At 38.3% G+C, this 25,447-nt stretch overlaps 2 protein-coding genes and 1 non-coding gene across 9 annotated transcripts; 1 reads left to right on the forward strand and 2 right to left on the reverse strand.

Annotated features, from left to right (window-relative positions):
• Nucleotides 1-315: 315 nt before the first annotated feature.
• On the reverse strand, nt 316-19,841 carry LOC141623721 (GCN5-related N-acetyltransferase 5, chloroplastic). Of its 7 annotated transcripts, XR_012533544.1 has the most exons (5): nt 19,121-19,840; nt 18,479-18,785; nt 4,685-4,734; nt 1,669-1,853; nt 316-896 (listed from the first exon to the last, which is right to left on the reverse strand). XR_012533544.1 is itself a non-coding variant. In XM_074439875.1 (4 exons), the coding sequence occupies exons 1-3, from the start codon at nt 19,762-19,764 to the stop codon at nt 4,715-4,717; spliced, it is 975 nt and encodes a 324-aa protein (XP_074295976.1). In that variant the 5' UTR covers nt 19,765-19,841; the 3' UTR covers nt 316-1,853; nt 4,685-4,714. The 7 variants fall into 7 exon arrangements, 5 of the variants coding, with proteins under 5 accessions (XP_074295976.1, XP_074295975.1, XP_074295977.1 ...); XM_074439875.1 differs by having other exon boundaries at nt 316-1,853; nt 18,475-18,785; nt 19,121-19,841; XM_074439874.1 differs by having other exon boundaries at nt 316-1,853.
• Nucleotides 760-4,525, forward strand: LOC141623722 (putative serine/threonine-protein kinase PBL28). Its single transcript, XM_074439877.1, has 7 exons — nt 760-865; nt 1,125-1,309; nt 1,674-1,872; nt 2,162-2,325; nt 2,404-2,508; nt 3,814-3,936; nt 4,056-4,525. The coding sequence occupies exons 1-7, from the start codon at nt 796-798 to the stop codon at nt 4,290-4,292; spliced, it is 1,083 nt and encodes a 360-aa protein (XP_074295978.1). The 5' UTR covers nt 760-795; the 3' UTR covers nt 4,293-4,525.
• Nucleotides 19,842-19,883: 42 nt separating the features above from the next.
• TRNAS-AGA (transfer RNA serine (anticodon AGA)) lies at nt 19,884-19,965 on the reverse strand. Its single transcript has one exon. It is a non-coding gene; the product is annotated as a tRNA-Ser (tRNA).
• Nucleotides 19,966-25,447: the final 5,482 nt, after the last annotated feature.

Genomic DNA, 25,447 nt, shown 5'->3' on the forward strand with positions numbered 1-25,447 from the left:
CACCCTAACATAAGCATTCTTATACTGTTACCCCAACGACAACATATGTCACCAACCTCGTAGGAAATAATACTAACCTACTCTACTGCAACTCGTTCAGTCTCCCTCATCATTCATCAACAAAATATTTGTAACTTGTTAAATTATTTACACTTCCATCTCAATCATTTGTTTACCTTTTTTGGATAATACTTTAATCAAAGATAACAAATGATGAAAAAATCAATCAACAACTACATCACAATACAAGCTGCGCAGTCGATAATAAGTTAATATTCTCTTTAACATATGTATTGGTTTCATTAGCCTGGTTAATAGAAAAACATACTCGTCTGATAATATTGTACCCGGTGCAAAGGGAGTATTCCGTAAATGCAAGCACAGTATTTTGCATGATAACGCCAACTCAACAGCCTTGATATATTTTGTTCCCGTAGAAGAGTAAGAAAAAGTATACAAAAACATCTACATCTCTACCAAAAATTAAGCAAACAATACTTACCCTTAGAATCTTATCATATACTCCGTACCTTTTTTCTTTTATGTATTCCCTCTGTCTAGAAACCATGTTTGGTGGAAGATAATGTAGTGGAGTATTCTTCAAATTAAAGTTTTTTACTTGCTCTCTACGTACTCCTCTTTAGGATTCCAAACCCATACTCCTTACTCTTCTTCTTTTACTTGTCTAACCAGTAACAAATTATACAGCTTCTGCATTTTTCTTTCCAGCTTACTTCATGATAATCTAAACCCCGTCTTTTCAGATCAACATCAGTTACTGCAACAGCTCTCACAATGCCCTTTGGTTTGGTTTCGGCCTGGAACAAACGCCGGAGAAGCAGGTCACAGGATCAAAGTGCACCTTGTATATATACATCCTAGCTCTTCCATCATCCCTTTACATTGTAGTCCCATTATTGCACATCGCACTCACAGTAACAAAAATAGTACTGAATGGTGTTTTAACATTTATTTTTGAGGGTTGAGTGAGTCAAAAAAAGGCAATTTTAATACTAATTGATTTAGAACACACATCATGAGTATCGCCACTCAATGACACTAACCAAATACAAGATAGTTTGTTTTTTTGGAATGGTGTTGACATTAAAATGCAATATTTTCAGGGGTTTACAAGCCTGCAGGACATTGGCGGCTTGAAGATGAGAATATACCTGCCAAAAGGCGCCATGGTTCATCCGTTTTCACCCTCAAAGAGATGGAAGAAGCAACAAAAGCATTCAGCGATGAAAATTTTATCGGGAAAGGTGGATTTGGACGGGTTTACAAGGGTGTTCTACGATCGGGAGAGGTATAGTGAGCTAAAAAGCTTCTCTTCTCTTTTGCAAAATGATGAAATCCAGAGTGAAAATGAGTGATGGGTGAAAGTTAACAATCTCTGCTAAAACATAAAATTCAATTATAGCAAGGTTGACTTATATTGTGTAGTTATTTGTTGGTCTTATTTTTTGGGGGTAAATCTGTCTCTTTAAGTGACTGACTGCAGTTAAAAAAATTGAATGCGGAAAGGCAATTATTTAGGATTCTATCTTCATCCCAATTGCTGATTATGTACTTATGTCCCTAAGGCAGTGACAGAAATCCATTTCTAAAAGAGCACCAGCAATATTAATTTGATTTCAGTTATTAAATGATGCCGCTACGATGTACCTCAGGTTGTAGCAATTAAGAAGATGGAACTGCCACCATTTAAAGAAGCGGAAGGGGAGCGCGAATTCCGAGTAGAAGTTGACATTTTGAGCAGACTAGACCATCCAAATCTGGTTTCTCTAATTGGGTATTGCGCAGACGGAAAACATCGGTTCCTTGTATATGAATACATGCCGAATGGGAACCTACAAGATCATATAAACAGTGAGTTTACTTCCAGCAGATAAAAAGAATCACTGGATTTCTCAAACTGAACTTAGGTTCACCAAAGAGTCTTGTATGTGAGACCAGCACAGTAATCATGCAATTAAATGTGGACTATATATTTGGGTTGGTCTCACATATGAGACAGTCTTATATGCTCCCTCCATCTCACTCAATTACCCATTTGACTTTTTCGTCCACACACTAAAAGTCAAACGGGGCTAAATAGAGGGAAAAATTTGTGGTTTTACGCAATAAATTACACATAAAATGGATATCACATTGTTAGGAATCAGTGAGACAAAGATGGATTGGTCAACAAGACTCAAAGTGGCCCTTGGAGCCGCAAAAGGCCTTGCTTATCTCCATTCAAGTTCGGCGGTGGGGATTCCGATAGTCCATAGAGATCTTAAACCTACCAACATTCTTTTAAGCACCCACTTTGATGCAAAGGTAAGAAATTCAACTATTTAAGTCAGAAGCCTGTCTATGGTGTACAATAGTGGTCACCTACTTATGGCTGCTATGCAGATATCAGATTTTGGACTTGCGAAGTTGATGCCAGAGGGACAAGAAACTTACGCAACAGCCATGGTACTTGGCACTTTCGGCTACTTTGACCCTGAGTATACATCGGTATGTTTATTGTGTAACTTTATTTTGTTGTGTAGCGTGAACCCTAATTGGAATTTTGTTACTGACGGGTTTTAAACCCAAATCATTAGCAACAGTCTTCTATGAATTTACAAGCTAATATTTGTTTAATACACCTAGTTGTTAGCGTTGTCCAGCATAATGCATCAAGTTCATTTCCTTGAAATCTCATGTAAGCAAAATTTTTGACTCTCAATTCTCCTCTCCCTAGTGTCCCTCTCTTCATCGGCTCTTTGTGATAGGAATATACTGTTCGTCTTGACCTTGAAAGCAGTCTACCACCTAACTTTCCTATTAAAAGACTGGGAGCGAGTCAGCTGTTAGGGGAAAAAGAAAGGTATTCTTTAACTCAGACAAATATACTGCCTACCCCACTTTTCTTACATAAAGGCATAAGAAAGGTTGTAAGAAACAACAACCTAAAAGAGTGTTTTGACTAATCCACAAAACTCAGACCCTCAAGCTAGAATCTAAAACCAAAGATCGGGAGAAGACACTTCGGTTAGCCTCCCGGAAGAGGCAGCGAAAAACCCAAGTAAGGTGACAGCTATTCTCATAATACTTGGAACATACATGTAGGAACTTATACAACAAATACTCTGTCTCATTTGTTTGTAATTACCCAACAAAGTCAAATGAGTTCCCTCCATTCATTTGTAATTTTGTATTCACTGCATTTTTCCTTTGTGGGTCATTCTAACAGATTACACTACATTTCTACCATTGGGAAAATTTTGACGGTAAAGGACAAAAAGGCCCCTGAAAAGTTTGTGGGTTCTATTGTCAATTCACTTACCTTCACTTGTGCTCTTCATTTGATTGTCATTTACATCCTTCCCTCGCCATGTTCTTAAATACTCCCTCCTATTTAAGGTGAACTTCCCCTTTCATTTGTCCACTTGGATTCAGGGAGTGAATATGGACCACAAAAAACACATTACCCCACATGTAATTAAATTTGGACCACACAAAGCTTCCAAATAAGGAAATAGAGAAGATAACCCGAATAATCCGTTTTGGGAAATAGAGAAGATAACCCGAATAATCCATTTAGGGAAATAGAGAAGCTCACCTGAATAGGAGGGAGTACTATTTGGAAATGTAATGAATCCCAAACTCAAAATGAATGGACAGGGTACGATTCTTGTAACCTAAATCCTAGATATAGTTTAAGTTTCAATAGACTGAAACTAGAAGTCCTCCTTTTGCTCACCTCATCATACGTATATGACCTTATTGCCACAAGGTGATGGAAAATATGTTAATAAGACGCTCTGATGGTGACAGACAGGACGACTAACTCTACAAAGCGATGTTTATGCATTTGGAGTGGTGCTGCTTGAGCTTTTGACGGGACGCAGAGCATTGGATTTCAGCCAGGAACCGACTGATCAAAACCTAGTGCTACAGGTATGAAATACTCTGTATATACACAAGAATGAACATATAGGACATTGCATAAACAGTACTAAAGGACATTGCATGAACAGTCCTAACGGAACATATCTATATTTAATGGTACCTTTCAGGTTAGAAGCATGTTGAATGACAAAAAGAAGTTGCGAAAAATTATAGACAATGAATTACCACGGAGCTCATACACAATGGAAAGTGTAACGATGTTTGCAAATTTAGCATCACGCTGTGTACGAATTGACAGTAGAGAAAGACCAACAATGTCAGAGTGTGTGAAAGAACTTCAACTGATATTCCATACAAATTCCAAAGGCTTAGGAATGGCTCTACATACCCTACGAATGGTCTAACATGCAGACAGATGCAGACCTTATTCATGAAAGCTTATTTCAGTGAGTGCATCCCTCCCCCTTCAATTGTCACAAAAAAAAAGGACGTGAACCATGAAAAAAAATGGTATTTCATGTATACTTTATTGCTATCAGTTTTACATTGTCGGTTGTTTCTCCTTGTACATGAATGTAACTTTTTGCTAATGACAGTGAGCGATTTGCTCAGCTGGGAAATTTCCCTCGAGTAAGCACGAGTTGAAGCCAACATCTGTGAGTGTTATCCCACAAAATGAACAATATTTACAAAACATTTTTGGTGTACGACATGCAGACATGCACTGATTGACATGATAGTAACTGTCATAAACTACTGAGATTAAACTTACAGAATCAAAAAGAAAAATACTTACTAATCAGAGGCTCAAACTCATTTGTCCATATCAGGAACATTCTGGACAACCTAAAATACAGCAGAAGCAGTGCATTAAATAAATATTGTTGGCTTTTGGAGAACCATAAGTCCATAACCACCGTAGTGCACATAAATCATGGTAAGACTGTGAGACACACATGCTTAAGTTATAACCGGTTTTGTAAACTATCAGCTATGTCAGTGATAGCGTAAAAACTAGGTCGCTAAATACTAGAATTAAACTACCAAATTAACAATTTATAAGCCAAACTATACTCTAGATTACTCTAATGGATAAAGCAATATAGTGCAAGTAAGGGTCGATCCCAAGAGGGACTTTTAAGCTAAATACTTGAATTGTAAACTATTGACTACTAATGACAAGTTTATAAACAAACAATGGTTATCAACAATGACAAACAATCAATAAACATAGATAAAAGGGGGGGGGGGGGGGTGTTTTGAGTTGATTGGTAACATGAAACAAAGTAAAATTGCAATCTTTGTCTAACAAGCAATATAACAAACACTTGGTGAGTAAGAGAATTCAATATTAAAGAGGACTTGGTGTAATCCTTCCTTAGTAACCAACAATAGTAAAGTTTGACTCTTTTATAACTCTCCTCTTATTATTCACCCAATACTTTCAAATCAAGATGTTAACATACACAAATTAAACCATCCATGTATGTCCTTCAAGTTTAATCAACAATTCATTAAACCATGAGTGCAAATCAAACATGAGCATTAAGAGTTGTGCCAAGATAAAAAGCTAGGATCAATTCTCACAAGATTAAACATACAAATGAGAAAAGACATGAAATTTCCAACTTATTGCATGAATCCTTTAAACCAAATCAACATACAACAAGCTTGCTCCAAATAATCCTAGATAGATTAAACCATTTCTCTAGAATTTGCAATAGTTGGGTAAACAAGATGCAAGAGTGATCAATTCTAACATTCATCTACTCAACATAAGAATTAAGCATAAGGAAATATCAATAGATAAATAAGAAAAGATTAAAAGAGTCTTACAATACCAAAGTTGGAGACTTTGGATGAATTACACCAAGCAAGGAAGGATTTAGCCTTTCATAGTCTTCATAAACCCAAAATACAAAGAAAGATTACAACTTGAATGAGAAAATCCACTAAATTATGACAAGCTTAAAACCCTAAAATGATGAAATTAGATGAGATGATATGATGGTGTATGATGATTTCAGGTCCAAACTCCTGGGTATATATAGGGTTTCACGAAAACCTAAAAAGATTTCCACTTAAGAAGCCCAAAAGAAAATTAGAAGGCCCCGTAAAACAGAGATGGGCACAAAAACATCCTTGCCTGCGCAATCGTGGGCAGCTGCGCCACCTGTTTGCGCAGCCTGCGCATAGGCTCGCAGTTTTGGCCTTCTAATTCCAAAAGTTTTGACCTCTTCATTTGTTCTCATTTCTTCTAATCTTCACTCCTAACTTCTCCCAGCCGAAACTTAGGTCACATGTGCCGCTTGTGCCTTGTTCTTGACCGTTGAGAGGTCCTCTTTGACTCAGACTTTTGCTAGTCCCGAGCAAAACCCGAAATAGCCAAAATGAAGTCTCCAAGAGAGTGTAGGAGTGAATGATCACTCTTCCCTTACCTCTTCCTTCTTATATCTCTCTCTTACATAACCACCAATTAAGAAGAAAAACTTGACTCAAATTTTGACACAAACTCTTCTCTCACACGCCCTCCTTATATCTCCCTCAAACAAAGACACAACAATCTCCAACTCCGACTCATCAACATCACAACCACCCTTCTTAAATCACCTATCAAAAGATGACCACTCTCACCTTATCCCAAGGTGATAGCAAAGTGGTCTAAACAACCTCCTAAATCATCAAATTACTCCACTTATATCACCCCCTTATCACTCCATAAGAATTGCAAGATCATGCTACTTGGTTGGCCAAACACCATTAAGAGTCAACAACTCAAGTAGCCAATCGGAAAATCCACCAATTTGAAGCAAAATTTTGTGACACAAAAAGAAATTAAGTCCTAAAACTAGCCTCCTTCCAAGACCCTCCTTATCACTCCCTTCTTGTCCCTCCATATTTTTGGTGTTGCTTTTTCAATTTTTTTCATTTTTTTGTTGAAAATCCCACATTTTGCCTAAGGTGCCCTTTCGGGTTTTCACCTTAGCTTTTCCTTTCCTCTCATGGTGGCTCGCATCTCAATTTTTCATTTTGCCCGGAACGCCCTTTCGGGTTTTCATTCCGTCCTCAGTCACCTTCCCAATCTTGCCTTAGGTGCTCACCCTTGTGGGTTTTCACCTAGCCGGGATTTTATTTTTATTTATTTATTTTTTATTTATTTTTTTTATTTTTTTTTTTGAACTTGCATTCACAAAAAAAAGCAATTTACATATATTACACTTACTCACTACCCCCACACTTAAATCTCACATTGTCCTCAATGTGGAGGAGTGCCAAATTCTTCAAGGATTGTAGTGGGAGGGGCCGAGCCTTCACCTTGCTCATATGCCCCCCGGTTGCCTCTTCTTCTTTCTCTTCTTTCTCTTTCTTTCTTAGCCCTTACGTCGGCCTCATCAACTTGGGTTTCACTAATGGTGGATTGGTAATTGGGTTCATGTTGGTGGAGGGTCATGCCAAATAGGCCTTGAATGAGGCCGAAAGAATCTTCTTGGGCTTGAGCATCGTGATATGAATCCTCAAGATATTGGTGGTGCCTTTCGTTTTGCACCCTAAATTGGTGGCTCACTTGCTCTCGCCACTCGTTTTGAGCTCTCCACATGGCTTGATTGTCTTCCCAATGCTTGGCTTGTTATTGTTGCCAAGCGGAACTCTTCTTGCCTCCTTGCTATTCCTTCAAGCATCTTCATTTGGGCCAATTCGGCCTAAGCTCCCAACCGTTTGTGCTCTTCAAAAGCATTTCGAAATTGTTCCAAACTCTCCAATCTTGGCCCTTGTTGTTGCCAAGAATGGGAGCTCTCAACCCTCCCACTAATCTCCTTCAACCTCAAAGTATTGGAACATTTGATGTTGCCATGGTTCCAAAGTCGGAGTGGAGGAACCCCTGGCCTCATACATAGGGGTGTCTTGAGGCGGTTGGTAGGATGAAGGAATATGTGGGGTAGCATGAAATCCCCCCCTCTATAATTTCAACCTCTCTTTCTTCCATTTGTTGGGGGCCATGGGATGGTTCAATTGCTCTTCTTTTGCGCATTCTTTGTGGGGGTGGGTTGGGGAGGTTTGCCTCGGCGGGACAAAAGAAGTCTCGGGCTCTCAACCCGCTTGGAAGGGGGTCATTCAATGGTAGCCTCATGTGTTGCACACCCCCCTCCCCCAACCAATAGCAACTCCATGGGACCGTGTCCACGGCGTGGATCATATGGGTCTCCACCAACTCCGCTTCATTGTAAAGATTGTTCCCCCACACCCTAGGTTGTTCATCGGGAATAGCACCAACCAAGCTAGCCACAAAGAGAGTGACCAAACCCCCACAATTTATACTCCCCTTCTTTTCTCTATGCTTTGACGCACTCACCACAAAGAGCTTAGCCCAATCCGGAACCCCCTCCCCCTCGGACAACATCGCCCATATGCACTCACGGACACCATCATTTAGCTTTGTTGGCTCCCCCATCGAAAAGAAGAAACGAGATATCATCCGGGTAAGAATTCGGATGGGGGGGTTTGTGATGGCGGAGGTTTTGTCATTATTCGTCATGTGAGTTTTTCCCGTGAGGGCAACCCAAGTATCATTCAATGCCGTTCCCGGTGGGTTAATTGAGGAGGGTGGTCTAGTAACTCTTAAGATCTCCCTCACCATCTCGAAAGTTAGAGTGTGCCACACTTTATTCAACCGGAAATTCACCCTAGCACTCTCCTTTTCCCCAGTGATATGTACGGTAGATAGGAACTCTAAAGTATAGGCGGGGTAAGTATGTGGTTGAAGGTTTATGTACCTCTCAAGCCCTACCTTGGTTAGGAAGGCAAGGGTTTGCTCATAGATACCCATATCCCTCAAGATCCCCGGGTGAAGAAATTTTGATAAAGGCAAGGGTTTGCTCTCAAGGAACTTGAAGAAATTTTTGGCTTGTGTGGGCAACCCTTCATCCCCCCGAAAAGGCTTAGGTGGTGGTGGTGGTGCATCGGATTGTGCTTGGTTTGAGGACTCACCTCTCTTCTTTGATTTCCCTTTTCCAAGTCCAAAAACCATTTTTCTTTCTTACAAAAGTTTCAAAAGACACTTAAAACAACCAAAATTCGAAAAAATTTCTATGGGGCAATTCAACAAACACCTTATGTGCACTAGCAAAAACTTGATTGTTTAAGGTAGTTTTGTTGAATTGTTCCTTCCCTAACAGAAAATAATTGCCAGCAATCCCCAAGAATCAATCAAAAGCAAGGATTTAACTCAACTAACTAATGTAAATTGAATTAAACTAATTGAAAACAAAGAAAGTGGAGAAAAGTTGTTATACCTCCCCTGAAATTCTCAAACTTGCTTGAATGAAGAAGGATGTTGCATAAAAACCCCCTTGTGACCCAGAAATCCACTTGAGAAAACTTCAATTTAACCCGGAAAATTTTAGGGTTCTTGGGAAATAGGGGAATTTGGTCAGAAATTTGGAGGTTTGAATGTGTTTTTGATAGCAAAAACGAACTTTGTGAAGAATTTGGTGAAGAGATTTGAGCTTTGTTGATGGAATGAGATGATTTGATAGGTTTTGAGATGAATGAGATGAGGGTTGGGGTTTTTGTCGATGAAGGAGTTAGTGATCAATGAAGAAAAAGACGGGATTGGGAAAGGTAAAGAAACGGGAAAACAGACCTGCGCAGGCTCCGCAATATTTTGTCTTGCGCACGCAATCGTGCGCAGCTGCGCAAGCCTTTTGCGCAGGGTGCGCTTCAGCTCGCACTTTTGCTCCTTGTTTCTTTTTATTCTCAATTCTACACTTAGCCAAATTTGGCTCCTATTTTCCTTGATCCCTCTTCGTGGTTTCCTCCGATGAACTTGTCTATTAAACCCGGCTCTCATCTCCTCTTGGGCACGCCTTCCAAGAGGGTTTTTGTAAATCACTACATCATTTAACAAACCTCAAGTGCTTTTTACATGTCAATGCAAATTAAATTAATTAAACGAAATTAACATGCAAGGAAATAAATTGCGGTAATGAACTACGCTAGGAAAGCAATTAAATTGAGATAGAATATTTACAAATTTGCCGTTATTTAATGTCGATGGCTCGAGGTAGTCATTGTTTGAGAATTAATCTTTGTAAATTGGATCTTCTAAAAGAAGATCCTCTTCACCTTGTAACTCGATTCCCTTGAAGTAATGCTTCAACCTTTGACCATTGACCTTTATCACTTTCCCCGAGGTCGGGTCTTCCACCTCCACCACTCCATGTGGAAAGACTTTCTTGACTTTGTAAGGCCCATACCACTTCGACCTTAGCTTGCCGGGAGAGTTCTTGAGACGACTTTGAAAAACCAATACATCTTGTCCCTCTTCAAAAACCCTTCTTGTCACCATTTTGTCATGCCAAGACCGAGCCTTTTCCTTGTAAATGCTAGCATTGTCATACGCATTTTGCCTAAGCTCTTCCAATTCTTGAATTTGAAGCTTTCGGTGCAATCCCGCCTCATCGACATTTTGATTGAAAGTTTTGATTGCCCAATAGGCTTTGTGTTCAACTTCTACGGGAAGGTGGCATCCCTTCCCATAAATTAGCCTATATGGAGACATGTCGATTGGGGTCTTATAAGCCGTTCTATAAGCCCATAGAGCATCTTCAAGCCTCTTGCTCCAATCTTTTCGGTCGGGATTGACCGTTCTTTCCAAGATATGCTTAATCTCCCGGTTAGAGACTTCCGCTTAGCCGTTTGTTTGGGGGTGATAGGCCGTAGAAACCTTGTGGAGCGCACCATATTTTTGAAGCAAGGTTGAGATCACCTTGTTGCAAAAATGAGTTCCCTTATCACTAACAATGGCCTTTGGGAATCCGAACCTTGAAAATATGTTGCTCTTGACAAATGCTTTCACCGTCTTTGCATCATCACATTTCGTGGGAATGGCTTCCACCCACTTAGACACGTAATCAACCGCCAAAAGGATGTAGAGGTATCCATAAGAATTAGGGAATGGTCCCATGAAGTCTATTCCCCACACATCGAAAACCTCCAAATAAAGCATCGGTTGTTGGGGCATTTCGTTTCTACGTGAGATGTTGCCAAAACGTTGGCATCTATCGCAAGTATTGACGAAAATGTGAGCATCCTTGAACAACTTGCACCAATAGAACCCGCACTCTAGGATCTTCCGTGTCGTTCTATGAGGCCCAAAGTGACCCCCACAAGCGTACTCGTGGCAATGTTTGAGGATGGATGGAATTTCTACATCCGGTACACAACGCCGAATGACTTGATCTTGGCGCATCTTCCATAGGTATGAGTCATCCCATATGTAGAATCTAGAATCGGCCTTTATTCTATTTCTTTGACTTGATGAGAATGAGGTTGGAAACTTCTTTGTTACCATGTAGTTGACAAGGTTAGCATACCAAGGCTCAACGGCCTTCATAGAATATAGAGATTCAAGTGGTAAGCTACCGTCCACTACTCCCATGGTCTTCACTAGATCCTCATTGATGTGAAGCCTATTCAAATGGTCGGCTACCACATTAGCACTTCCTTGCTTGTCCTTGATCTCGATGTCAAACTCACTCAACAAAAGAACTCATCTCATTAGCCTTGCTTTGGTGTCCTTGTCTACAAGTTGTCATATAGATTTGTGATCGGTATAAATGATGACCTTTGGCACCCAAGAGATAAGCCCGGAACTTTTCAATGGCATACACCACCGCCAAGAATTCCTTTTCCGTGGTGGTGTAGTTCTGTTGAGCATCATTCAAAAGTGAAGAAGAATATTGTATCACATGAGCAACCTTCCCTTCAATTTGGCCTAAAACCGCGCCAAGGGCATAATCGCTAGCATCGGTCATGATTTCAAAAGGGAGGTCTCATCTTGGAGCTTGAATTATCGGGGCTGTCACAAGCTTTTCTTTCAAAGAATCAAATGCCAACCTACAAGCATCATCAAAAACAAACTCCACATCCTTGCGCAAAAGCTTGCACAAGGGGTAAGCAATCTTGGAAAAGTCCTTAATAAATCGACGGTAGAAGCCCGCGTGTCCTAGGAACGACCTTATCTCCCGAGTATTAGTGGGATATGGCAAGGTTTTTATTACTTCAACCTTAGCCACATCCACCTCAATCCCTCTCTTTGAGACTATGTGACCTAACACGATGCCGCTTTTAACCATAAAGTGACATTTCTCGGAATTCAACACAAGGTGTGACTCCGTGCATTGTGATAGGACCATAGTTAGGTGGTCCAAGCAAGCTTCAAAATTGTCTCCATGGACGGTGAAGTCGTCCATGAAGACCTCTAAGACTCTTTCTACAAGATCCGAGAAAAGACTCATCATACAACGTTGAAATGTAATGTACCCGGAGCATTACACAAACCGAATGGCATCCTTCGGTTTGCATATGTTCCGAAAGGGCATGTGAATGTTGTCTTGGATTGATCCTCCGGACATATGGGAATTTGAAAGTATCCGGAGTATCCGTCTAAGAAACAATAGAATTCCTTCCCCCCTAGCCTCTCTAGCATTTGGTCTAGAAAGGGTAAAGGGAAATGGTCTTTGAAGGTCACGGCATTTAGTCGGCGATAATCGATGCAAACTCTCCACCCGGTTTGAATCCGGGTGGGAATTAAAACTCCTTTGCCCTCGATTACCGTCACACCACCCTTTTTTGGTACACATTGAGTGGGACTTACCCATTGAGAATTGCTAATGGGGTAGATGATTCCCATTTAGAGTAATTTGATGATCTCTTCTTTCACCACTTCCATCATTGGTGGGTTCAATCTTCTTTGTGGTTGCCGAACCGGCTTTGCTTCTCCCTCCAACCAGATCTTGTGCATGCATACGCTTGGGCTTATCCCCTTAAGATCCGCAATGCTCCACCCAAAAGCTTCCTTGTACTTGTGCAATACATCCACCAATCCCTTTTCTTGATCACCCTCAAGCTGGTTTGAGATTATGAGGGGTAGAGTGTTGTTTTCCCCAAGAAAAATGTACTTCAAGTGGTCGGGGAGTGGTTTTAGATTGGGAGTGGGTGGTTTTATAATGGATGGGAGTGGTCTTTCGAGGGAGGCCTCACAGGGAAGGAATTTGGATTGGTAGTCATAAGATGAGGAAGAAAAACAAGGCTTTTTGCCGGGAACCGCCCGTGGTGGTGAGGAGTGGGCTGCTTGCCGGGTGAGCTGTGCAGGATGCGCCTTGGCTCGACATTTCCTCCTCAATTTCTTTCATTTCTTTTTCTTCCTTAGATTCTTCTAATGGTTCTTCCTTCTCCAATGCCTCCACACTTTCCTGCACATCATGAGACAACAAAAACAGCAACCCTTCCTTCTCGACATTGTTAGTAAGGGTCACTTCAAGTGGGTCCCTATGACTCAATTGGTAAACTCGATTTGCCAAAAGTTCAATTTTATTAAGAAAGTAGCAAAAGCTCAAATCATCGGTCTTTTTCATTGTCTCATACACATTATACTTCAAAATTTTCCCTTCAAATTCCATGGTCAAATTTCCATCATACATATCAAGTTTGGTTTTGGAGGTTCTCATGAAAGGCCTCCCTAGCAAAAGGGGTGTAGCCTTGAGTCCGGTTCCATGTCCAAAACATAAAAGTCGGCCGGAAACATGAATTTATCAACCTCTACCAACACATCTTCTACAAGACCACCTTTGGGGTGAATTGTAGAGCGGTCCGCCAATTGGATCACAACATTGGTCTTAGACAAGGGAGGCAATTCTAAGGTCTCATAAATGGAATAAGGCATAACATTAATAGAGGACCCCGAGTCTAGCATAGCTCTAGCAAAAGCTTTGCCTCCAATTGAGCACGGTATAGTTAGCATGCCCGAATCATCACACTTTTTGGGAAGATTTCGTTTGAAAATTGTCGAGACATGACTCCTTTCCTGGCTTCCGTTTAGGGGTGCAAAGTTCTTTGAGAAACTTTGCATACCTAGGGACGGAGTTAATGATAGTAAAAAGAGGGATGTTGACCTCACATTTCCTAAAAGTCTCATAAAGATCGAAGTCTTTATCGAACTTCTTGGGACTTGTGAGGGCACTAGGAAATGGTACCTCCGGTTCATATTCTCTTTCAATCCCTTCAAGTTGATCCTTTGTGTTGGTGCTTCCTTTCTTTCCTTTGTCAATGCTCAAAGGATTCTTTTCTTCTTTCTCATTAGCTTTTGAAGATGTCCCATTCTCTTGTTCAATCACAAGCTCTTCTTCAATTTGCTCTTCAATTTCAATGATCCTTTCTTGTAACTTGCCCCTTTTCTTCTTTGGAGGGGATTCTAAAGTTCTCCCCTTCCTTAATGTCATAGCACTAGCATTTTCCCTAGGAGGGAATGTAGTGGAGGGAATAGAAGTGGAATTCCTTTGATTTTCCTTGGCAAGTTCTTGGGCAATTTGTCCAAGTTGGACCTCAAGGTTGGCAACCTTGGCATCACTAACACCCTTGTCGGCTTCAATCTTGTCAAACCTCTTGTTTGTTTTAACTTGCTCTTGCAAAATGTTCTTAAGCAAGTCTTGAACACTTGGTTCCTTTTGAGAATTGGTGTTGTTACCTTGGTTGCCAAATTGGGATGATTGACCTTGGTTTTGGTTTCGACCTTGGTTGTTGAAATTGTCATTCCTATTTCCTTGAGAATTTGAACCTTGACCTTGTCGGGAATTTTGGTCTCTCAAGTGGTTGAATTGACCATTCACAAAGCTCTTTGAGGTGTTACCACCCCAACCAAGTCGAGGATTGTCTCTACTCCCAACATTGTAAGTGTTACCACTAGGGTCATAATTGTAATATCCCCCCCCCCCTCGGAAGGATTCCGAGCATTGTAATTTTCATAACCCATTGCACTTACATTTTCCACCCCAATTCCTTCTTCAATTATAATGGGGCAAGCTTCCTCCAAATGAGGACCTTGGCAATAGTTGCATTCCACTTGATTCCTTTGACCCCCGTCCTTGTTTGGATTGTTCACTATCATGTTCTTCACTAGGTGAGTTAGGTCATTCACACTTTGCTGAAGATTTTGAGCAGATGAGGAGGAGGTTCCCATTGAAGATGCATTTCTTGATCCCCTTTGACTTCTACCATAATTTCTTGTGGTTGAGACAAGTCTCTCAATGATTTCCTTAGCATCCGCCTCTCAATGATTTCCTTAGCATCCGCTATGGAATAATTCTCCAAACCTCCCCCGGTAGCGGAATTGACCATCCTTTGATCTTCTTGGCCTAAACCTTCATAAAAGTTAACAAGAAGGTCATCCTCACTCAACCCATGGTATGGGCATTGAGCCACCAACCTCTTAAATCTTTCCCAATATTCATACATGGTTTCCCCATGGTCTTGCTCTATTGTGGTGATTGCCTTTTTTGCACGGTTGTGGCGGGAGTCGGGATAGAATTTCTCAAAGAAGGCCGCTTTCATTTCTTTCCAAGTACTTATGGACCCCAGAGTAAGATAGAAAAGTCAATCCTTAGCCGCATCGAACAAGGAAAACGGAAAGGCACGAAGCTTGAATTGGTCCTCCGTCACCCCATTTGGAATGGCTCCTTCACACATCATGTGAAACTCCGATAAGTGCCGGTTTAGATCATTTCCCGCTTACCCGTGAAACTTGGGTAAGTTGTGAATGAAGAAACCCTGGAGTTCAAAGTTGGCATTTGCTCCCAAAGGAGGGTATGTGATACATAATGGTTGTTCATCATAGTTTCTTGCCCTTATCTCCCGAATGGTTCTATTATCATTCGCCATTCTAGGATATTCTACTTCAATAGGGTCTACCGAAAGTGGTTCTTCTTCAACTTCGGCTTCCCTAGGTGGTCTTTGATACCACGGGTTCGTAAATAACCAAGAGAATGCTCCGAATGAATTCTCTTCAACGGGAGTAAATTCACCACCTTGTGGGGAATTAAACATAAACATTAACACTACACAAAACAAATTAGAACTTCCACTTACACTACTACAAATTCAGGCAACTACAACGCCCCTTTAACAACGCTTATTCACGAAAATCACCATAGACGTTGTAGAACGTATGGCGCGAATTTTACTAAAATTAATTACAACGGTTATGGTTATATAACCGTTGTTATAAGTTTTAACAACGGGTCAAACATGCACAACCGTTGTTGATAATTTGGCGCAAAATTGGCGCAAAGTTAGTGAAAAGTAATCACAACGGTTATTCTTTAAACCCGTTGTTAAAACCTTTTTAACAACGGTTTTTGTTTTACAACCGTTGTTAAAACGTTTTAACAACGGTTTTTGTTTAACAACCGTTGTCAATACTTTTCATACTATAAACCACACAAACACAGATGAGCTACAGCCACAAAACACAAACCTTAACACAAAAACAGACAAACACAAACACAATTAAACACACACTTTCTCATCGTCTCTTTCTCTCTTTCTCATCGTCGCTTTATCATCTCGCCGTCACTGTTGGTTTCATCGTCTCTTACTTTCTCTAATTATCGGGTAAATCTCGCCATCCTTTGTTGGTTTCATCGTCTTTCATCGTCATTATTTTCTTTTTCTAATTATTTCATTTGCATGTATGTGTTTTTATCGATCATTATGTTATTTCTCTAAGTATTATTCGCTTAATTAGCTAGTAAAACAAATTAAATAAAATAAAATAAAGAAGCAAGATGATAGAGAGGAATGCATGATAAACTTAATTAATTAATTAATATATATATATATACATAAATTATAAAAAGAATTACAATAATAAAAATGCAATTCTTATATTTTCATAGAGAGTCTTATTCTCTTCTATGATATCCGTCCTCTCCTCCTTAGCTATTTGGAGGTTTCGTTCGTGATTGCTATATCGTCATATAGCCGCAACAACGCCGCTCTGTCAAGCCATCTTTTTGCGTCCTTGAGTGCGGATCGAGCATCCACAAGGTAGCTCAAAATGTCCTCAATGTGGAGCAAACCTGAGATGAAATCGTTGTTGTTCTCGATCATAGTAAGAGTCTTAAGGATGATATCATTCATTTTGTTGATGAAGTTTGGAGTTTGTTTGAAAGATTAATTAGGGTTTGGAGTTTGTTTTAATTTAGCAGTTAGGGTTTGGAGATAGTGAGATAATGGAATGGTGGTTGAGATAATGCATGTATTTATACTAAGTAATGTGTGGTTTGAGTTGTTTTTTAATTAATATATGTTTAGGAAGTTATGCCATAATCATCATCATATCTCTCTCTGCTGCTTCAAATCTTATTATAACCCTTCTCATTCCATATTGTCCATTCATATGCACAGGGATGGCAGTAATAATGCATGCATCGGAATTATAACGGGCCGTAATTATGCATGCATCTAGTAATATTTAATTTAATTTTTTTTATTTTTTAAAAACAAACAATGGTTATTCCTAAACAACCCGTTGTCTTTAGTTATAACAACGGTTTTGTATATTACAACCGTTGTTATAACTTTCCCACCAAAATTAAGTCACACTTTCCACAACGGGTTTTTATACTTAAAACCGTTGTTAATAGTTTTAACAACGGGTTCCTTAAGAAAACCAACCGTTGTTAAAACCTTTTACAACGGACGCTTTAACAACATCCTTGCCTGCGCAATCGTGCGCAGCTGCGCCACCTGTTTGCGCAGCCTGCGCATAGGCTCGAAGTTTTGGCCTTCTAATTCCAAAAGCTTTGACCTCTTCACTTGTTCTCAGTTCTTCTAATCTTCACTCATAACTTCTCCCAGCTGAAACTTAGGTCACATGTGCCGCTTGTGCCTTGTTCTTGACCGTTGAGAGGTCCTCTTTGACTCTCGGGTTCCGTGCCCTAACATAAATTGTAAAACCGAGGTAGAACGCGCAAGTTACCACATCAAAACCGAATGTCAACTACTAGGGGAAGCATACTTAACGACCCATATTAAAAGACACGAGGGTCAGCATAGAGGGAAGCTCAACATTGTAGACAGTGCCTCACCATTTCACCAATGGGAAAAACTGTGTGGTGTAAATTTGATCATGCTTAATTAACCAACAGAAAAGAATGATGGTTAGCTATTTCTCATTTATGCGGCCAACTAATTCCTTAACAACAAAGACATTCAGGAACAAATTGTTTTGGTGGCACTGCAAATGAAAGTTGGCTAATCTTGGTGCTGAAACCGGCTTAGTCTACTATAAATAGCCATTACCATCAAATGCAAATGATACAACTCCATTTCCATTCTACATCAACTCTCTAGTCTCTAATATTTCCTCTTTTGATTATTATACTCTCTTGTTTCATTTCAGGTATAAGATATAAAGAGTAGAGGTGAATAATATACGCTATTGTTTGTAAGCCTTTGAGAAAATTCTCGTGTACTCTTATATAATCTGTACCTGATTTGAAACACAAAAGGGACATGTGAAAAAGAAAGCTCGGATTCCATTTATCCATAAGACAATATCTAAGGAAAATTAACATATTCAATTGCAAGTCATTACTCTCGCACAGGAAAAAAAAACATTGGAACATATATGTCAAGTAGTACATAAATGATACGGAGTATGTGGAAGTGCGTGCGTGACAACAGAAGTATAATGCAAAGCCAGCCTATTTCATTAAACGGAAGGGAAAGGCAGAAAAGAGAACTTACTTACCTCGTCAAACAAGACAGGTCTGGGTTCATTCCCAGGCACTACAGGTGGCACTTGTTCATCTTCGGCGATAGGATTTTCCAAGGGTTTGCTGAAAATCGAAAGTTGCTTACACATCAAATGCTTTCGTCTCTGAAGTGTTAATAAGATGAGTAAACTGTCTGTCTTAACAACTTCATAGCCTGCCTTCTTGTACATGCTAAACGGCGCTATATCAATTAATCTACAATGCAAATACACTTCTCGTGACAATCCCATGTTTGCTATGAGCTCCTCACTTGCTTTTAGGAGATGCCAGCCAATTCCCCTCCTAAAATATCACAACAATGTATTACGATTATTCATACAAGTATAAGAAGCAAGAGTAAGTTTGCACAGAAGCACTGTCGTTCAAATTAAAGTAATGAGGAAATCAGGAGGTACCCTGGTATCATCCATTTCCGTCCAACTAAACACAAATTCATACACAAAGATGTTACTCCCTCCGTCCCCGGTCCTTTGTTTACCTTTGATTTTGGCACAAAGACCAAGGAGAGGGGGCCATTTGTGGGTTATATGGATAATCAAATTATTCTTCAAAAATATTCCAATATGAGACACCTATAAATGGAATAGGTAAACAAACAGCCGGGACAGAGGGAGTACCTTCTATATTGGTTTTTAACAGTCATGTTACAAATGTAAGGGTAGTTCTTAGGAGGGGTTGGAGTAGGAGGAGAGGCATTAGCACCCTTCTGATTAAAAGACACCTCCACTGTCCCAGCTAACTCTCCAATATCTCCGTCTTCACGCCCGCATTCATCCTCATCCTCCCTAAAAAAGGCGATTAAAGTAACGGCATGAGGCAGCAAAGTCCTCCTCTCAATCAGGTATTGTTTGACCAAAAACCCTAAAACAGTCAAATACATATTAGGCAAACCCATGGACTCAGCAAATGATTCAGCTAACAAACCAACAATCATATCAACTTGAAAGTCATTCATAGCTCTAATACATAAATACCCACTTGGTAATTTGCAAGAATAAGTGTAGTTATGGAGAAAATCAAGGTTTTTGAGCTCATTATTGGTTAGAAAACGCCCAAATTTGGATGGGTTTTGTTGAGAAATGGAATTGTCAGATGAGGATTGAGAAGTTGAGAAACAAGAAGTGTAGTTGAGTTTAGGGATGGATGATATTGTAGTTGAGAAAGATTTCAACTTTGGTTTGAAAGAGGGTTTGGAATGTGAAGACAAGTGGTGACGGTGGTGAAGATCAGGTGATGGATATACTGATAGTGTGGCAGCCATGAATAACAACTCCTCTTCAGAGATAAGAGACTATTCCTTTGTAAATTGTGATGCAAAAAGGGATGAGGAAGTGAGGAACTGTCCATATAAGGGTGTAAGTAAATTAAATTAAGAAAAAGCGTGGACGGCAGGATTCGAACCTGCGCGGGCAAAGCCCACATGATTTCTAGTGATGCCCGATAACCACTCCGGCACGTCCACCCATGTGATTTAATTATTAGCCGATACTTGTACATTATGACTGACCAACGGATAGACGGCTTTAGAGATTTATCTGAGCTTTTGCACCTTTCCAAAGTTCCGTAATAAACTCCCTTCATTCTACTTTTATTATCCTTTTTCCGTTTGCTTGTATTTTGTATTTAAGTTTATTGGTTACGGGGTGTTTATGATATTTCACCAATTTCTCTTAAATATAACTTTAATCAGACTAGGAAATAAAAGTGAGATAGAAAGATTATCAAACAAACACAATTTGTCAATTGCTAAATCATTTTCTAGAGCGGCCATAATATAAAACAATGATGATATTAAATAGGGATGTTTCAATAAAAAAAAAAATCAAATACATCCTAGTATAAATATCATGTGATTATCATTCTGAGCCAGCGAAGTAAACCAACCCAGCTACTCCTTGGCCGGTTCTGACCTCCGTCGACGCAGCTTGTGGGCTTCCACTAAGGTCCACCTACATAGATAACAAACAGGGTACGGGGGTGTTCGAAGGGACCTCATTTGAGATCCATGTAACCTCCGCCTGAGGTTAATGTAACCTCGCTTGAGGTCAAAGTGACCGCATACCTGGTTTCATCAATGATTTAATACTTCCAAAATCGTTCAGTTTTTTATTCGTAATTGCTAAATCATACACGCAATCTTGCTATATCTCGCACATTTTTCTTTTCTTTTCCACTACTACCCTTTATCATAAAATCAATAAAAATTATACAAAATAAATTAAAAAAGCTAAAAATTCTCAATCCTAGCCCGACATCCCTGCACGCCCTCCTCTACCCCTTGCTCCGGCCACCCTTCCCCCAACCCGACCCCCCTCCCATCACCAACCACCATCCCACGCCGTCGACCACCCACGCCTGTGTCTGCACATAATCGTCGTCAACCACGAACGTCGTTGCTCCAATTGCCTTGGAAAAATGCGTAAATATGTGCAGGATTTAGTAAAACTGTGTGCGGGATTTAGCATGGTATTTAAAAGCTTAAAATATCTTGTTTTGAAAATTGGAATATTAATTAGATTTGGAAATCTATTGTTACATCTTTTAAGAAAATATTTCTTATTATCTTATTTGACAAGACATGGAAAAATCTTTTAACAAAAGATGGAAAAAGTTAGTTTTCTTATTCAATTACAATTCCTTATCTTTTTAAATATTTTATGTCTTTACAAACTTGGAAGATATTTTATTTTCCTTATCTTATTCTAACCGAAATTCTTTAAGGAAAATATTACTTTCCTTGTTTTCCATGTAACCGATTTTTATGGAAAAATTTATTCTTTTCTTATCAATTTATTATTCTATCTTTATAAAATAAGAAAAGTATTCTATCTATATATCTATTTATAAAAGAGGCTTTTTTCGAGCGATTCTAAACTGTCCACATCATCAAAAATCAATTTAGGAAAGTTTAGTAAATAATAATTTTTGATGTAAAGAATAAAGTGGAGAATCTTTTAATTATTATAATATAGTATATAATATATATATTTCCTAATTTATATTCAAGTCATGTTTCTATTTTTTACATGAAAACTTTTACATTTCTTTTGACCAAAAAACATTTATTTAAAAAATTATGAAAATAATATAATTAGATTCGTGGTAAAAAAAATGCTATCATTAGAGTATAAATTTCATATAATTTGCAAATGTTAAAAATTGTGTATTTCATAGTATGCTATATGTCCCACAATGAAAAATAATGTTGGTGAGGTAAATATACTACGTATAAATAATAGAATTATCCCACATCGAAAGATTAGCATAAAGTGGGGTGATCATAAAGTGATTTTTCTAATTTTTAGATAAAAACTTTTTACATTTCATTTGAAAAAAAAAATATCGTTAAAAAAATTATGAAAATAGTATAATTAGATTCGTGGTAAAAAAAATGCTATCATTAGAGTATAGATTTCATATTATTTGCACATATTAAAGGTGATATACTTCTTAGTATTTTATATGTTCCACATTGAACATATATAAATAATAAAATTGTCCCACATCGAAAGATTAGCATAAGGTGGGGTGATCCTATGAGATCCAAAATCTTTTGAGTCTCTCATGTATTGTTGTTGAGATTTCTTAGAAGTTTGTATCATTATCTTCACAATATGATATAAAAAATAATGTGGTGAATATTTTAATTACTATAATAATACTTCCTATATTAAAATGGGTTATAATGATTACAATGTTTTAATTATTCAATTTAATGAGAATGAGAATATAAAAATGAGTTAGGTATGATTTCATTACAATGATAACAACTCACTGAATATTAGTCAAACAATTAAGCAGACAACATTTGAAGAAATCCAAGTATAGCAAAGAGCTCATGGTTATGCTAAAATCTTAGCTATAGGAACTGCCAAGACACTCATAATAAAATACTACAAAAATATTTTCCTAAAAGATCCATAGGCCATAACGGCTTATGTAGTCTTAATACTAAATTTATTTGTATTTTATTATCACGAATTTTTATTTGAGACGGAATTATCCGTCTTCAATCTTTTTTTGTTTAATATAGGTACTTAAATTAAAAGTGTTACAAACAGAGTTCATACATCAATTAAGGGGGAGTAGGAGGCCTGACTCCAAAGAACAAACCGTTATTAAATCGAGTTGGATGTCGAATTAGGTGCAAAAAAGATGATGTACTTCTTAGTATGTTTTATGTAACACATTGAAAAATAGTGTAGAATGTGGTGAATTACATACTACGTATAAATAGTAGAAAAGGTGGGGTCATCCTATTATAAATAGTAGAATTGTCCCGCATCGAAAGATTAACATAAGGTATGTTGATCCTATTATTATAAACAGTAGAATTGTCTCACATCAAAAGATTAACATAATGTGGGGTGATCCTATGATTATAAATATGAGTCATCCTTGCAGCTTAAATATCAACCCAAAATCTTTGGAGTCTCTTAAGTATTATCTTAGATACCTCTTATAAGAGTTTGTATTATTACCTCCACAATAGTGAAATTTATTTGTATTATACTTTTGATTTTGGTGGTTTCACAATTATATAATTATATATAGTTATATCATCTCCTTATCTACTCAAATTTAGTAGTTTAGCAATAAGTTATTTATTTTTTATTTTTTAAGCTGAATTTTTAAATAACAAACATACATCAGTAGTATACTTATTATATAAGAGACTTTAAAAGTAACGTTACATAATGTTAATTTTTCAAGTTTTAACATTTTTTTTCATTTAAAGAGTCCAACCCTTAAAAACTACTTAATATTTATAAGAAATTTTTTTAAAATTTTATACTTAAGAAAATTTTTGGACTTTAGATAAGATTAGTTTGTGTAGATACCTCATTTCTACACCTCCCGCCAAACATCCAGTGATGATTGGGCTGCATGTTTAGCATATGTCGCGATTTTATGACGTTCTATAAATCGGTTAATAAAAGGTAATTCATACACTTGTGTCTATCCCTTGGTTGTCATATAGGTGTCATTACGGTCGTTTTGACAGTAATTAGAGTTCATTTGGAGTCCGGGTCAAAAACCGCTTCATTTTCCTAAAACCGTCAACCCGAGTCAAAAAACAATGTGCTTGTCTATCTAAGGTTAGGATGTCATAAAATGTTGTGAGTATATCTCATTTTGAGTCTCATATCACTTCTTTGGGCTAAACTTAAAAGTTACATTACAAAATGTGCATTTCATTTAGTTAAAATGACAACCCGGCATTTAGGCCCGTTTTACGAGGTGCTAACGACTTTTTTGGGTCAGGCCTATTTCACAGAAAGTTCTAGATATTTCTCTTAGCTTTCCAACGCCACCAAAATCACCTTAATTCGAGTCTTGTAGAGAAGATTATGCCTAAAATACGATAGGCTGTCAAACGCGTTTTCTACGCGCAGAAGGATCCCACCCGGGAAAGGACGCAGTAAGTACTGCGCCTCTTCTAAGGGACGCAGCACCTGCTGCGCCTTTTCTTAGAACTTTATTTTTGTCCAAGTTTCCGTGTTTCAACTAAGTCGGTTGTTTCCGGATCTTTCTTTCCTATTCCTTCCCAAATTCTATCCTTACCATAATTCCTCCATATGTTTAGTATAAATAGGGACCTTCATTCCACATATTTTTCACGCGAGTGTCCGCCCTTCTGTTCTCCCTTTGCATTCTAAGTCCTTGCTCTAAGCTTTCAACGCCTATGTGCTTGATCAATCGACCACGTAAGCTCAGATCATTCTGAGTACCAGTCACGTTGCATGACCGACCAATTTTACCACTACACAATTAATCAATAATTCAATCTTTTTTAAAATCCTTTTTCAAGGGCACTTTCATATTTGCATAGATCGAGTCGAGTTACCACTAAAAATCGATTTAGTTAAATCTCGCGACGCTAACATGTAAGTTTGAGGGTGTAAAATCCCAATTTTATTTATTGTACTTTTATTTTGTATTTATTGATATAAATTTACGTCAAAAGCATGCTCGAAACCAATTTTAAAACCCCTTTTATAAACTGTTTTGGCGAAACAGTGGAAATCAGACGTCGAGAAGAAACGCAGCAGCAACTGCGCCTCTTCGAAGGATCGCAGCATCTGTTGCGCCTCTTCCAGAGGCTGCCGCTGCTCCTGCTCTTCTTCTTCTTCCTCGATCTTCTGTGTTTTTCCGTTTTTCTTGTTTCTTTCGTTTCTTTTGTTCGTTTTAATATGTAATCACATCTTAATTAATTCTTTTCAAAGCATAACATTTAATCCCGGCTTAAATCCCTTATAATCAATATTTGCGGGTTTTCGTCATCTTATTCAAACCCGGATTTAAGAGGCTCGATTCATTCATATCAAGTCCCTTGAATTCGTCTTTGATACATGTTTTAAATCTGTTTTCTTCACCAATTCGTAATCTTTTGCTTTCAACCGTCTTTAACTTCGAGTTTGTATCTAAACCCGTTTCCGACATCGTATCAATACTAACCATATTAAACCGCTGTATTCTCACTTTTACTTCGTTTTATAACAATATTAGTATGTATGTAATCTAAATCACTTTCATTCGAGTTATATATCAATAATTTATCCTAATCAAACAACCAACGATAAGAATTAACAAGTATGATTTTCACAGTCAGAAACCAATTTAAGAACAGTCGCATGAACTGATGCGCCTCTTCTAAGGGGCGCAACAGATGCTGCGCCTGTTCTGAGGTGGTTTCTGCCTCTGAACTCGTCTTGTTTGGACGTAGAGTTTCTAATTAGGATTTTAATCAACTATTATTCCTGTTATCACCATAATTCGACATATTGTCCATATAATTCATATTTTCCATATTCTCTATTTTATTTCTTTATTTTTTTCCTAATTTATTTTATTTCCTATTTTCTTTTAATTTCCTTATTTTCCAATTTTCCTTATTTTCCAATTTTCCTTATTTTTCGATTTCCTTATTTTTCCAATTTTCT

The sequence above is a fragment of the Silene latifolia genome, chromosome X (genome assembly GCF_048544455.1).
Source record: "Silene latifolia isolate original U9 population chromosome X, ASM4854445v1, whole genome shotgun sequence".
NCBI classification, from domain to species: Eukaryota; Viridiplantae; Streptophyta; class Magnoliopsida; order Caryophyllales; family Caryophyllaceae; genus Silene; species Silene latifolia.